Here is a 15,306-nt window from a genome sequence, read left to right on the forward strand (position 1 = left end):
CATTCTGCAAGTTCAGCTGTGTTGTTTTAATCAGGTCTGTGGTCACAGAAAGAAAAGGGAACAAGTACAACCAGTCCTGGTATGAACTCATCCCATTATATTCCTTTCACCTCAGTACTCTGTGAACGTGAGGCATGGGTGAAAGATGTAAATGCTAATCTTTGCTCCTTTTGGTCTTGCTGAAGTTACAGTAAAAATCCACATAATTTAAGTGGAAAGTAAAATCTGAGGTATTATTATTAATACACTCTTCCTCTTGCCAAAATTCAAGAAAAGCAAATGTTGATAGTGCAATTGTGCCATCTTTCTAAAGTTGCAGTCTTCCTTAAGTTTTTGGGGCATCTAGCACTGCTTGTAAGATTTAAAACACATTTCTTTTTGCATTACATACATGGAAGTGCCTGCTCACACAGACAAGTAACTGCACAATCAGATCATCATGTATTTTGGCCTAATTGGTTTTAAATGGGTGGACACATGCTATTGTCCCCCAGTTTGTCCTAATTGCCATTTTTTGCTCATGTAAGGAAGAAAATCCTGATTCTATTTAGTGGCAGCATTCCCAATTGACTTCAGTTGTTCCAAGCGATGAGGTATCTTGATTCTCAAACTAAATCCAATCATGTGTTTTGATGTCTCACGCCTCTGTAACTCCTTTCTTTTTTATTTTAAAACAATTAATTTGCAATCTCTAAAACTACTGTCAACCTTTACTCCCTCATCAATATTATTTTTTGCTTCCCTGAGTTTTCTAGCCAATATATTACACATTACTTGTTATTAAAAATAATAAAATTATTTGAAGTAGCCTCTTCTTAGAACTAAGCTACAAAAGAGGTATAACACAATTACTCTAATTAAGAAGAGCGGTTGGTTTTGTTTGCTTTTTTTTCGCCCTTAGTAAAGTGCCAAAAAGGAAAGATCAATACAGGAAGACCCATTTTACTCTGCACCAAAGGGAGTTGGAAAGGACCCACTTGAACTCTTAGAACTGAAATGCTGGAGGCTGATGTAATTAAGTAAACCAGATGAGAACAGAAAAATAACCTGATCAAACTAAGAGATTATAAGTATGAAAGAGCCGATGCTCAGTTCTGCATCTTTTGATAGAAGTAGAGTTTGTGGGGAATTTGGTGTTAAAAACCTTGTCTTTTGTTAATATTTATTTTGTGCTGGAAATTGTGGATTAATTGGAAAATGTTTGATTAGCATGTAGAAATTGCTGGAATATCTATTGCCGCCCTTTAAAACAAACAAACAAATAAATAAATAGATAAATAAATAAGGGTTTGGTTCCAAATGGCTTTTCAGTTTGAAATATGATTTATAATTTAAAGAAAAGCAGTAGTCATACAGAAATAAAACTTCCTGCAGTGGTGTCCACCAAAATGTTTAATCGGTTGAGTTAATTTTTATTAATATTTTTGCATTAGCTTGAATTATATTTTTTAATTGTTATTATATTTTAATGGCTGATGTGTTATTTTGTTCACATTTTTTCCAGAGCAGGACAACCATTTTGATCATCAAATACAGGGTTTTAATTGCATGAATATGATAGGCACTATTATGCTTTGAAAAAAAAAGAGATTCCTATTTTTTAAAGCCTGTCTTTATATGTATTGCATAGTAAACTCATCCTCTTCCTGCACAAAATTTTAATTTTATTAAATGAAAATCCCATTTTTTCAGATTTGCCCACACAGCATTTGATTTGCCAAGAGTGACCACTTCAAGATAGAATTGTAGGTTCTTTGGTTACTGCAACATACCTATAGCTGTCATTCCTTCTGCCTCCTCTTTCTTCAATTGGCACCAGTTTTTGAATGCTGTGAAGTTCAGTGTATAGTGTATGAAATATCCTAACATGTCAGGATCCAAATTAGACCTTTTTTATACCCATGCCATTTTTCCTGAAGCTCTCTGCTACAGATGCAGTCGTTACTTATCCTTCAGTGTGGTCTTAGAGGCAGCAGTGAGAATGGGGATGAGCTGGGACTCCCTGGGTTTGTTTTGGTTTTAGTGTGGTCTTTTAAAATCAGCAGAAGGTCAGTGTAAATAAATAGAGTTAAAAACCAAACTAAAACCTAAGAAAGGGCCAACCTTAATGTTCCCTAATGCAGGTTTTCTGACAAGCCTGTTGCCTTTTTTCTTTGAGGTCCCTGTTCTTATTCAGCTGCCATAAATGTTGATGACAGATCTCTAAGTGAGACAGCTCGTGCTATACAGCACAGTAACTTTTCTCAAAAGAGATAACCCTACTCTTCAGAATCTCAGCTTTAATTCCCCCAAAACAATATGTTTGTTACTGTGCCTGTGACTGTTTACAGTGGTACACTGTACACCAGTGGTACAAGTGGTATAAGTGCTACAAAGACACCATTTGTAAAGAGTCTAGGACAATAGCTTGAATTGCTTTATTTGTGTCATTAAATAGTTTGGATGACCTATGGTGATCATTTACAGAATCAGGGTAAATCAAAATTTGCCTCCTCGTTAAGAAAGACCAGGGAGACATGGTGCAGGTTTTACTGTGAGCATATCTTGATTTGGCTTCTTGAGTACATGATGTCTACAAGGGGCAACTGTTTACTTTTTAGGTTTTAGGTTTTCTAAAGCAAGGTATCAAGTTCAAGCCTTGCAAAGGAGGAGCCTCATTCCAGCACAAGCTGCGCTCTGAAAAGTGCCAGCTGTTATTTTGGTGACTGACATAGGTGGAGTTTGGAAAGAATCATCCTGCATGCTCCATACCTTGTAATCAGCAGGAATGTGATGGTCTCATTCTCTATTCAGGATGCTTGTAAGGAAGAGATTCTTTACTCTTTAGCTTCGTGAAATGGTAGGAGAGGCTGCGAGAAGGGAGAAGGGGCCAACTGTGCTCTTATCCCCTCCAGGAGTTCTTTTTTTGCCTTTTGGGAAAGAAGCAAAACTGGAGTTTCTCCTCAAGAAGAGGCAGCTGCAATAGAAGCCAAGACTGAGGAATGCGATGGTGTGGGCCAAGCAGAGCTCGTTAGCCTGTGGGGAAGAGCTGCTGACTCTGTTCTGGCTCTGTGGTAAGACACAGCCTAGAAATACAGAAGCATAGAGCTCATTGAAAGTTTCTGAGGAAAGTATTTTTCAACAGAAAATACTGAGGTTGACTAAGTGACTTGTTTGTGAGAAGTGGCTCCTGGCTTTGGGAAATGTTGTTTAATCATTAAACTACAGAGCATATGCAAAACAGTGGCAGAGTTGATTTGGCTATGCTGTCACGGTGCCTTCCTGGAATCTGTTTTAGTTCTTGTGCTCCCATTCTCTTCTTTGAGGTAAAGAGATTGTAGTGGGTCCTGAGAGATAAGACTTGATACATGGAGTCATGTTGGATGAGAAAATGAGAATACAAAGATGTGAACTCTGGTTCCCATGTATCAATTTATCAATTTGTACAACATAAATATTCGAACTTTCTGTAATGTTTTCATTTTTATGGAACCTCTCATTTTTGCCTTTTTTCCCCAAAGCACATACACAATTTTTCTTTGCCCCCCATCATTTTAAAAACAATGTTGTCATTAAAATTTTGAGAAAAGAAATTTTGGCTTTGCCTTGTCAAATAAGTTTGTAAATAGTCAACCCCTCCAAGAGATAAATGAGAATTTGTACATTTGGGCTTGGTTTTGGTTTGGCTTAGTTTTTGTTTGTTGTTTCATTTCATTTTGTTTTGAGGGGAGGGTGTTTATTTAACAATAACAAAAAAAAGAGTCTTCCCAAGGAGCTGACCACATCTCTGCACTCAGTTAAGCAGACTGGAGCTTGCTGATTTCTTCAGGGGGTAAGACAAGGGTCAGAGTAGCCATCTGATTAATTTCTGTCAGCAGGGTTAGATGGGAAGTGCTCTGCTTCCTATGTAGGGTTCAAGTTTATGTTTTAGTTTAGGTGATTTCCCTAAATGTCTGGCCTATTTCCACCTTCCTGAGGGGACGATTGACTGGTAACTCCTGGTCCCTGTGGATGGCAGTGTTGCTTCAAGTAGGAAATGTAAACTTCTTTCCTGAAATAGCCTCAGCCATGCCCTGCCTTGGGGTTAGGCTGGAGGGCAGGACACAGCCCTAGAGGATTCTCTGAGCTTGATTTAGAAGAGAAGCAGAGGAGTTGTGACTTCGATGCTATTTCAAAGTTGAAACCATTATTTTCCCTTGATTCTTCAGCCAAATTGCCCTTATTTATGGCAACAGTGCTAAAATACCCTGGACAAAGGAAGAACAGTCCTTAAGGGGATGGGATGTAAAGAAACGGTTCTTGGTTAACCGGGTGAGCGCTGCTCTTGAACCCTATCTAGACACAAGGCTTCCTTCCCCAGAACTACTTGCACGTTCCATTAGCAAGATTCCCAATGCTGCAGGAAGGTTTAATTTGATAACAGTGGTTTGTCAGTGCAGAGCCAAATTGGGGCAGGTGGTGTTCTCCAGGAAAGACACTGCCTTGGTTGTCCAGAGGACAGGATTGTGTGCTGCAGTGTTAGCATCGCTGGAGCCTGCTCACCTCCAGCTGAAGAACTTAGTTCAGTAAAAGCCAAGCAGCCCTAAAAGCACAAAAGTAGCATATCTGAGCTAACAACCCAGCTTTTTACCTCTGTATGGGGAGCATTTCTGCAAATGTATCCGGGCAGAACTGAGAGTTGAGTGTTTATTTAAAATCAGTGAAATTTAATTTTTCATGATCTTGACAACCCATCCACCGAGGGGGTTTGAATGTTTGGGATCTATTATAATTTGGGAGGTCTTAGTGGGCTCAGCACACATGTTCAGACATTCTCAAATACCTGCTGGATCACAACCCAAACTTTTAAGGTGAGGCTGGAGTAAACAGAACTTTCAATTATATGTAATTGCATGCAGGAAAAAGTGTTGCAGGTAAAGAAAGCCGAAACACATTTGAATGCTTTTTGTAAATCCTCTTAACGTTGTGAAGAGTTGAGAAGCCATTGCTGGTTTAAATGTAAAATGTTTCCCTAGGCACATCAGTATTGTTTATAAGCTATAATTTATTGCTTTCAAAAAAACTATTAGTCTAGGTAATACCATTCTCCTGTAAGAAAAGGAGACCATCAATTAGCAGAAATAAATCTATCGCAATGATAACTAAATGTTTCTGTGATTTTCTATGGAAGTTTGCATTTCTCCATTAAAAAAAAAAACATTAAGGGAGAGGCTAGTTGTTTGTTTCTTAAGAATCAGACTTGGAAATACACAAAAGATAAGTATGTCCCTCTCCTTCCCACCATGTGTTCTGTAGCCTCTTTTGTTTGGGGCGGTTATCTGTGGAGAAGAAGGAAATAGAAAAAAGCGTTAATGAAATTGAGTATGGTCTTTCATAGCTCAGCCAAATTTCTAATGAATAGATTTCTCTGGGTCAAAGCCAAAATCTGTATATCATTTTGTATGGGTAAAAGCTTTACAGCTGTGTATCTGATTGCTGCACTAGCATCTGTGGGAGGGAAGAAACCTTAAATGTATGAGTGGGGATCATCTGGTTATTTATGGCTTGGTAACAATGTGTATAAAGATACGATCCGACACATATGTCAAAGTAATTCCTGTTGACTGACTTCAGGGAAAATGCATTGTAAATCCAGCTACTCAGTGTGCTTGGGATTCAGATACAAAGGTAGATGCTGTGGAGGCTTTTCTGGGGCTGTCAGACTATTTATTTTGCAGTCAGACTGATTTTCTCTGGTTTTAATTAATTTAAGAAATTCATCTTTAGAAAAACACTTCCCTTCTCTTTCCTTTCCCAAAGCAACCGTCTCTATGTGGCAAATACCATATTAATGTCTTAAATTAGCAAGATGCATCCAGAAACAGCATTTTTAGTTTCTTAATTCATTTTTTTAATAAAGTTCATTTTACCACAAAGTACGTCATTGCTGAAACTGAATTTTTGTAAGAGGTTTCATCTTTACCAACTTTCCTACCACCAAATTGTGAAACTGCTATTTTTAAAATGCTTTTAAAAGTGTTATGTCGTGTGTTTTTTTAAAAAACCCACAGCTATCAAAGTTTCTTGATTTATTGTTATTATGGCCATAGCAGTGAGACGGATGTACTTTAAGTACTAAGACAGGGACGAAAATGGCTTTAACTGTTGCCATGAATGTCTCTCTTGTTCTTTGTTGTATGCTGATGATTATGCAAAAAGAGGCACAGGGATTTATTGATTATACAGAACCAAGTGTCTTTAATCTGGAAGCAGTATGTATGAAGTTGTACTGAAAGTGGTCTCCTTTCACTGCCTGCAGCCACCAGCCCTAGTAACTAAAGCCCTCACAGCTATCACTGCTTCCAGTCTCCTGATTTCTGTGCAAAGAAATTTAGGCCCGTTTTACAGATGAGGATTGAAGAGAAAAGGAACCAAGTGGCTTTCCAGGGTAATACGTGGCATGACAGGACTGGGTGTTGGATACAACTGAGGTCCTCAGACACAGCCTTAGCAGAAAGTGGTCAGCCTTCCCAAATTAGATGAATTTTTTCTCACTGAGACTGCATGATTACAGTATTTTGTTTCCTGTTGTTCTCTGTGAAGTTCCAACTGTAATAATAAAGACCAGAATGCTTGAGGGAGATGTCTCCCGAGTCAGCAAGCTATGGGTTCTTAGGGAAAACTTGTGTCCAAGCCCTTGATGAAATATAGCAGCCCAGGAGAATAAAAGGTACCAGGGTTTGAAGACTCCATTTACATAAATATGCAGAGACATCTGTTACAGTCATGAGTGACCTGCTGGTTTAAATCATGAGCAGGGGAAAGTTGTAGTCGATCAGCATTGCCTGCAGTAGCAGGTGCTGCTTGAGGCGACAGGAATTACAGAAGAGGTTTTCGATGAACAAAGACCTTTCTGCTTGCCAAGAAGAGGCATACGGGAAATTGAAGCAAATGGCACACGCCTACTACAGTCTTTCATTTGTACTACGTGACAAGAACGCAGCGTGTGCTTCTGCATCCAAATCTTTGCATGATTAGTTATAGGTATGGTGTGGCTGACAGAGCTGTAAAGTTTATGTCTGAGAAGTACTTAGGGCTTTTCGAACCAAACTACTTCAGTCAGATTCCCAAACAGAAATGAATCATTAAGATTTAATGGAAAGTGTTCAAAACAAATTCATCATCTAAAACCAATGTTTTTTTTTATCAGAGTATGTGCCCAAAATAGTAAAGTAAAACTGTCATCCTGAAGGTTACAGTTACTTAAGTGAACAACTGAAGTTTAATTCTTGCTCACCATTAATCAGCAGACACTATGACATTATAAAATGCCAGGATATTTGTATTCTTTGTTGGCACAAAGTATATGGCATTTTCTCTTTTTTTCTCTCTCTCTTCCTCTTCCCACCTCCTGCCCCTCCCAGTAATAAAATTTGTAGTATCATCTTATGTTTGTTTCTATTTTATGGGAACTTTATTTTAAAGTTCACTGTGCAAAATGGTTTTGTAAGGAAAGAATCTGTTTCTTCAATGAATGAGCAACTGGACAGAAAACTAGATTACAAATTCAGGGGTGCAAAAATGTTATGATTTGGTGTGCTACATGTGACTGTCACTGCCAGCAGTTCTGAAAATGCCTGCACTGTAGAAAGAAGTGTCCAAGGAACCTGTAGTAAAGCCACAGAATTACAAGAGTTGACATTTGCAATGGCTTCCAGGATTTTAAACGTTCCCTCCGACTGTCTCACATGTTAAATACTGCTCTTTAATTATAATAATAGGTACAGTACAGCTTGAGCATTCATTCACAATATTTAATGGATGCCTCACATTGGGATGTAACAGCCTTGATAACAATATTAAATCTTTAAATACCCTAACAGTTCCCGCCTCTATTTTGGTAGCATATTTCATAATAAATCAAGATAAGATAAAGCAAAACCTGTTCTTTTCTTTCCCTTTGAACAGAGCGTGGATCTCACTTCTCGTAAACCTCATCATATTGAGGTTGGGCTAAGATGAGCATAACCAGTGACGAAGTGAATTTCTTGGTGTATCGCTATCTCCAGGAGTCAGGTAAATTTCCTGTCTTTCCTCAAAACTTCAGGTCATAGATGAGATGGGAAAATTGGTTTTCTGGATGGTGTTGCTTTAGGAATATTGTGTTGAGTGTTTCAGACTGATAGACTAAGTATTTGTTGCACAGACCCACGTTTCTTTGAAATCATGGTCATAAACATAATAAAAGGGCAAGCATGCACAGGTACAAAGTGAACATTGCAGTTAGGCAAAACAAAGAAATAAATGACTGTTAACAAACATTTTTGTAGAATTACATCATCTCAGACAAAGTGATTTTGACTTCACAGGCACAAAGTACATGAACTTTGTATCTTTTTTTCTTAGCTACTTGAAATAGTTCTGTCAGATACTTGTTAAGTAGAGAAAGATTGTCTAAATTGGTTTTAGATTGGCTTTAAATGGAAATTCATGTGCAAGTGTCCGAGGTTTTAGAATTTCTTTAGGGTAATTATGTATGTAAACTGAGCCACACAAGTGTCAGTATGGCTCTCTGTAATATTACTTCCACCTCTCTCTGGTTTCATATCAGAAAATAATGTCTTTACTGGGGTTTTCCTTTTAGAAGCAAAGCATCATCATTCCTTTAGGATCTATTGTGGTTTTGTAGTCTTGATTCCACTCTTTGACTTAAAGGAGCAGAAGTTTTCTTACCCTAATGGAAAATGTTCTGTTAATGCAGAGATGATAAAGGTGGGGAAAAAACATTGATAAAGAATTTATAGCCAAGATCCCGGTTTACTTGGCACTGGCCCTGTGTTCTGGTGAAAGTAGAATCCACTAAAAATATTTAGTGTTTCATATGCTGAAATAGACAAACAAACAATAAGTTTGTGAAAAATTAATGTCTTTCTGACAGAAGACTTGAAGCCAGTTTTAGAATAAGAGACATATGGGAGATATTTCAGACTTGAGAGATGTCTTGAATAGTTCACTAAATCCCAGCAGGTAGAAGACAGTGTGTTAGCCTGTATCTGTTGGTCATTATAACTAGCAATCATTAGATACATTATTTTTATCTCTTTATTCTACTTCCGAGAATATTTCAGTCCCAGGGATCCAAATGCCTATGCAAGGAATCTGCACTGAAATTGAGAAGATTTATTGTACCTTATATCCTTCTCACTAATACAGGAGTTTATAAAGAAACAGTCCAGATCTGTCATGCAATGAGATCAAAAAAGACAGGAACTAACAAAACTAAAATTTAATCCAGGCAAATTTTCTTTTTAAAAATAAACTTTTGGGTTATTGTACTGGAAAGAGCTTTAAACATTAGGGCAGTGTGCAAATGGATATAATCGAAGCCTAAAGAATCCTGAAGTTGTTTTATGTTGTTTTATTGTAGGAGATTATAAATAACTGTGTATTAATACATTCAGTTTCCCTGATGTGTTAAAAAAAAAACAAAAAAAAAAAAACCCAAACAAAACCAAACAAAAAATACCCAGCCCTTTTTGTCCCTGTTTATGGATCAGTAGGTGGATTAGTGTTGTGAAGCAGTTGAGGAGGAGGCTTTAGAAAGTCGATCAAGAATGGCGGAATCAGACAAATGTCAGAAAAAATATTCTTTTAGGTAACCTGTTTCCCACAAACAGACAAACACTTTTGGCATTTCAAAGAGAACTTTACATACAAATTCTTATATGAACTTCAAGTGGTACTGCTCTAATCTCAAGTGAAGGGCCAAATGTTTTTCTTACTTAATCCACACATACTAAAGGTATTCACAGAATCATATTATTTCCACTATTCTGTTGTATTTTTCCTATAGAAGAGAATAGAAGTTGAAGTTAAATATTTGAAGAAATATTCAAGTATGCTTCAAACTTAGCTCATTGATGTCTAGGTGATAGATATTTAGTAGATCTACCTTACAGTTTGCTAGTAATTCTGTAGAGCACACAAGAGCTGTAACCAATGATGAATCCACCCATGTGTTTAAAAAGCTTCTTGCATTTGGTTTAAATCCTCTTTCATACTGTCATTGTTGGGTTTTTTTCCCAAAGAAATTTTTATTTTTGTATTTTCAGATAAAGTAGGGTAATAAAACAAAAGCTGTTATACAGCATCTTGGCTTTCTACCTGCTGGTATGAATGTCATAAGAAGTGACAGCACATGAACCATGTTTAATCAATAGCTTCAGAATTAATGCATGCTAAATTTAGAGTGCTAGTGTTTAAATACTGTTTAAGTTCAAACCTCTAGAGTTCAAGGAGGTTGCCAAAACCAAGTTTATTACACTGATTACTTATTAACGTTACCTAAAACCAAAGCTTCTAAAAATTGTATCAATCACAGCCATAAAGGTCACTTACAAGACAGAATGCAGGCAAATATTGGGAGAGAGAATTATAACTCTATAAAAAGAAAAGTGTCCCTATAATATGTCAAGTATTTTGTGACTGTAAGGCACAGAAGCACTTGAGATTGTTTGCAACATTATGGCAAAGATGTTAATGAATGCTTTGCACTTCATTATGAAAATGTTGGCGGGTCATTCTAGTAGAGGTTCAGCTCTTCTAGAATTGAAGTTCAATTCAGTAATTCTATTTCCTCCTTAATTCTCTGTCAGGCTAGAAAACTTGCACAGGAGATTATCAATAGAGTTGGACTGTCTAAACCATTATTGTTGCTTTTTAACAAATCTTGGCATACCAAGGAGAGTTCCAGTGAACTGGAAAAAGCAAATGTTGTGCCAGAATTTTTAAAGGTTAAACAAGATGATCCAGGTAACTATAGGTCAAGCAAAATCATTGGAAGGTTGAAATCAGTTACCTCAAACAAAAAATGAAGAGATGACATCATGCCTAATGCCAGCCATACAGTTTTTATGGATAATAGATCTTGTCAAACTTGAGATTGCTTCTTCCAAGATCACAAATGGAGCTGACAGAGATAGCTGGGCTGACAATAATACACTTAGACTACATTATGACATTCACTTAGTATTGTTTTCATAGTGGTTAAAACCAAAATGAAGTGAGTAAAATCAGTGTAATCCAGGGTTACCAAATGGATTAAAAAGGGGTGAATGGAAACATCTTGAAAAGTTATTAAAGCTGGGGAATAGTCATCTGAAAGACTGCTTCTAGTGGGAACTCAGGAATCTGTTATTGGCAAGGTATTACTCAATAGCTTTATCAGTTACATGGAAGGAAGTATAAAATGATTTTCAAGTACATTTGCAGATGGAATGAACTGGTAAGTTGTGGCACTTGATGAGTTATACTGACTGATCATGTGGTTTAAGAGAAAACAGTACAGCAAGGGAGACTGCTTTGAGTTGCCTACTGAGAAGATGCTGGGTACAGGGACAGTGCAGTCAAATCCCTTTAGTACAAGACAAGACTTGGACAAGTTAAGGCTCTAATTGCTAGCTGTATTCAAATAAATAAGGAAATAATTGCCTCTTCACATAGGCTGTCTCTGGGCTTATTTATGCCCTGAGAAACAAAGCAGTCATGCAGAATTTCCACAGGTTGGTGGCATAGGAATTCCACCACTAGGGTGGCTCGGTGTTGTCACTTCCACTGCAGAACCATGAATGCCACACCACCACCCCTCCGTCTTGAGTTATAAAGAGTTGTCTTAAGAGTTAACTCAAGAGTTGAACTGCAGTTTAAAATTTTTGCTTCCTATTCAGAAGTTGAATCTTGCACTATTCAGTTTGGACCTTTTTGAATATGAGCTTTTTGGTGCGCAATTTAAAGTGGTTCAATTCTTAAAAGTGATATGATCTGTCTCAGCACCCTGTCGAGCTGAGACTTAAAACTTTCCAAAGTCGGGGAATCCACCACTTCCCCTGAGAGCCCTCTCCAGTGTCTGACTGTCCTCATAGTGAAAATTTTTCCTCTTATGTTCAAAAGAAATCTTGCTGGGAGCAACTTAAGGCCATTGCCCCTTGTCCATGTGACTCCTTGTAAACAGGGAGTCTCCATCTTCTTTGTGGCTGCTCTTTAAGTACTGGCACATCGTGGTTAGATTTCCCCTAGGCTTTCTCTTCTCAAGGCTGAACAAACTCAGTCTTCTCAGCCTCTCCTTGTATGGCAGGTCCTCCAGTCCTCTGATCATCCTCATGGCTCTTTTCTGGGCCCTCTCCAGCCTGTCCACATCCTTTTTGTACAGTGGGGACCAAAACTGAACACAGGACTCCAGGTGACGAGCATCAAATAGAGTGGGATGATGAATTCCTTTTCTCTGCTGGTGTTGCCCTTGTTGATGCAGCCCAACATCCTGTTGGCTTTGTTTGCTGCTGCAGCACACTATTTGCTCACGTTGAGCCTGTTGTCCACCAAAGTCCCTTTCCACAAGGCTGTTCTCTAGCCAAGTGGATCCCATTCTGAACTGCACTCCTGGGTTATGTGTTCCCAGGTGCAAGACCTTGAACTTCTCTACATTGGACTTCATAAAGTTCCTTTTAGCCTGCTTCTCCAGTCTGTCTCGGTCATCCTAGAGGGTGGCTCTCCTTTCTGGGGTCTCAACCTCTCCACTTATCTTGATGTCTGTTGCGTTAAAGGAGAGTAAAGAAATCTGGCAGAAAATAAACCCTCCTGCAATCCAGCTGACCCTCAGGTATTAGGGCTTAGATTCTGAGTGATAGCCAATTCACCTTTAGGAGGCTGGAAGACAAGGGTCCAGATGCACTACTAACACCACACAAGTAAAGAAATTATCCCAGACACACGCTGGAATTCGATCATGCTAAAGGAGGTTTCTTACCACCAGATTAATGAATAGTGTGATTTATTAAAGCAACAGCAAACAAGTTCTTTTGGATTGCTGGTGATAAATTTACTGTCTGCAAAAGAAACACGTGCAAAATACCTAGGCTATGAGTACTCTGTAGAGATTTCCCAGGGGGGCCAGCGTGCCAAAAGCCACGGGTGTAGAGATTTATGCTATTAAAGAGACTCTACCGAGACAAGGAGAAAGGGAAGGGGGGGGCACTCAAGTAAAATCCTACCCAAAGGCATCCCAGTGGGGGGGGAAGAGAGGCTCAGCGCATTGACGGTCACAGGGGTCAGGGTTGTGCCTGCAATGGTGTATTCCCTGTGATGGTATCTTCCCTGACATCCTTTCCCCTGTTGGCTATTTTTATTCTATTTTACCTGACAGGTGAAGCTTGAGTGACTCTAGTCAAGCGTATCTTTATTGTGATTGGTGTAAAGTTCTTTTGTTTCACATTTAAAGGTATAGGCTACAGGAAAGTTCAGCACACAGGCTCAGTGAGGGGAGGTCGCACCTTGGAGGTGGGTAACTTTAGGGATGGAAGTGTGTTTTTTATATTAAAACGAGATTTTAATGAACAAAAGTACATTTCAAGAACAGCGTTTGTCAAAGGGTGGCAGGTTGTTTGCCCAGGATATCAAAAGTGCAGTTAGTGGGTATTTTTGTCACAGAGTATGGCCATGGTGTCTCCACTGCACTCCACCATCCATGTAATTTCTCCTGAAGTGAGCACACTGAGTACCCCTGATAATACCACCATCTAGGGTAGTCATGGTACACTAGCCACATTCCATCAGATCCAAATGCTGGTCCTTACTGAAAAAGTACAAATGCAGGCTGGGTCATTTCTAGCAATTATTGTAATTATACCACAGTGTCATCAGTGAACTTCATCAGTGTGCTCTTGATCCCAACATCCAGGTCGCTTATGAGGACGTTAAACATCATTGGGCCCAATATTGGTCCCTGGGGGACTCCACGTGTGACTCATTGCCAGATGGAGGATGAACTCTTTACTGTTACCCTCTGGGTATGGTCTGTCTGCCAGTTCCCCACCCACCACACAGACCAGTTGTCCAGGCAATGCCTGGACAACTTTTGCCAGGAGAAACTGGACAAAGACACTTTCTCAAGAAGGAAGCTGTGGGGTGCTGTTTCAACAGCCTTGGAAAAGTCTAGGGAGACTGCTTGCCCTGCATCAGCCAAGCAGGTTACTTTGTCACATGAGGCAAAAGTAAGAAGACATAAAAAACATAGAAAACTCTTCTCCAGGCTGAACAGCCCCAACTAGTGCAGGTGCATTGGCAAAAATGAAACAAGCCACAGTTCTGGCATCCAAATTATGTTGATTCAACTTTGCACTTCTTCAAACTCCTGAGAAGCAGCCATCTTTTCCTGCTGACTTAGTCCTTCTATTGGTTTACTTTAGAGTGAAGGGCTGTGTTTCTACAACACCATTCAGAATTCAGAATATACAGTTTTCCTCTTCTGCTTTGTCCACTCAAAAGAGGAGCAGATAATTATTTGTGTTTTGGATTGAAGGTCAGAAAAGTACCATGCAATGGGAATCATAAAGATTCCAATGAAAATTTTGAAGTAGTAGAGTGGGAGTAGCAAAACAAAAGGAAGTCAAATCTCTCATACCTTTTAGTCTAAAACATACTGCCATCTGCTCTTGAGTGACAAATCTCATCATAGGTCCCACTGCTACAATAAACCACCTGCTCAACTCAACATATCAATTCAGTTATTAAAGCTTTTTCAATTTGATATTTTTGATGCATTGATTGGTTTAATTGTATTCCTTTTGAAGTACTTACATTCATGTTGTGGTATAGAATCCTTACCTGAAAATCAACTTTCTAGTTGTCTGCAGCTCGTATGGCCCTCTAGTAGAGCATTTATTGTAGTGGATGTCTGGCAATGACTTCTTAGGAGTTAAGGTTGTCGAGCAGTTTCCATTTTCACTTGTATTGTTCAGTGTTCAGTGTTCAATTTACTGTTCAGTGTGAATTTCTCTATGTTTTATGGCATGAAGTTGATACACTGTTCCTCCGTGTACAGTCCCTATGATGTCCAAAACAATAAAAACAATAGCTGGATACTTTTGCTAAAAAGATGTCAATGAAATTTTTAGCTGCTGACTTGGGACAATTTACCATTATATTTTAGAACTGTTACTTGTTTTCTTCCCATGCAAATTAAGGCAGCTAATAACATAGTTGTTTTCCATCTGTAGATTCAGGATGGTTGTCTGTTTGGTTCATGGTTCACAGATTGTTGGTCTGTTTGGTTCATGGTTCACAGATTTTCCTTGCTTTCCTAAATGGTAAGATTTTCTCTCATGTTCTAAACATACTCTCAAGGGCACATAGAGCATGAACCATTCCTGTGAATCACAGCACAAAATAATTTGTTCAGTTAGGCATGTGCAAAGATGTCCCTTTCCTGTTAACCACATCCAGGGCATCTCTTGTTCTACATCTGGAATTATGAGACAATCCAAAACGGGGACATGCTGAGGCTTCTGAGATGTC

General features: G+C 38.7%; 1 protein-coding gene across 4 annotated transcripts in view; it reads left to right on the forward strand.

Moving 5' to 3' along the window:
• Window positions 1-15,306, forward strand: part of TBL1X (transducin beta like 1 X-linked) — a 199,025-nt gene that overhangs the window by 133,002 nt on the left and 50,717 nt on the right. For all 4 annotated transcript variants that reach the window (XM_071747860.1, XM_071747834.1, XM_071747850.1 and 1 more), the window contains one exon: window positions 7,927-8,034. In XM_071747860.1, the coding sequence (XP_071603961.1) occupies window positions 7,977-8,034 (58 nt within the window). In that variant the 5' untranslated portion in view covers window positions 7,927-7,976. The remainder of the gene's footprint in view (window positions 1-7,926; window positions 8,035-15,306) is intronic.

The sequence above is a fragment of the Heliangelus exortis genome, chromosome 1 (genome assembly GCF_036169615.1).
Source record: "Heliangelus exortis chromosome 1, bHelExo1.hap1, whole genome shotgun sequence".
Classification (NCBI taxonomy): Eukaryota; Metazoa; Chordata; class Aves; order Apodiformes; family Trochilidae; genus Heliangelus; species Heliangelus exortis.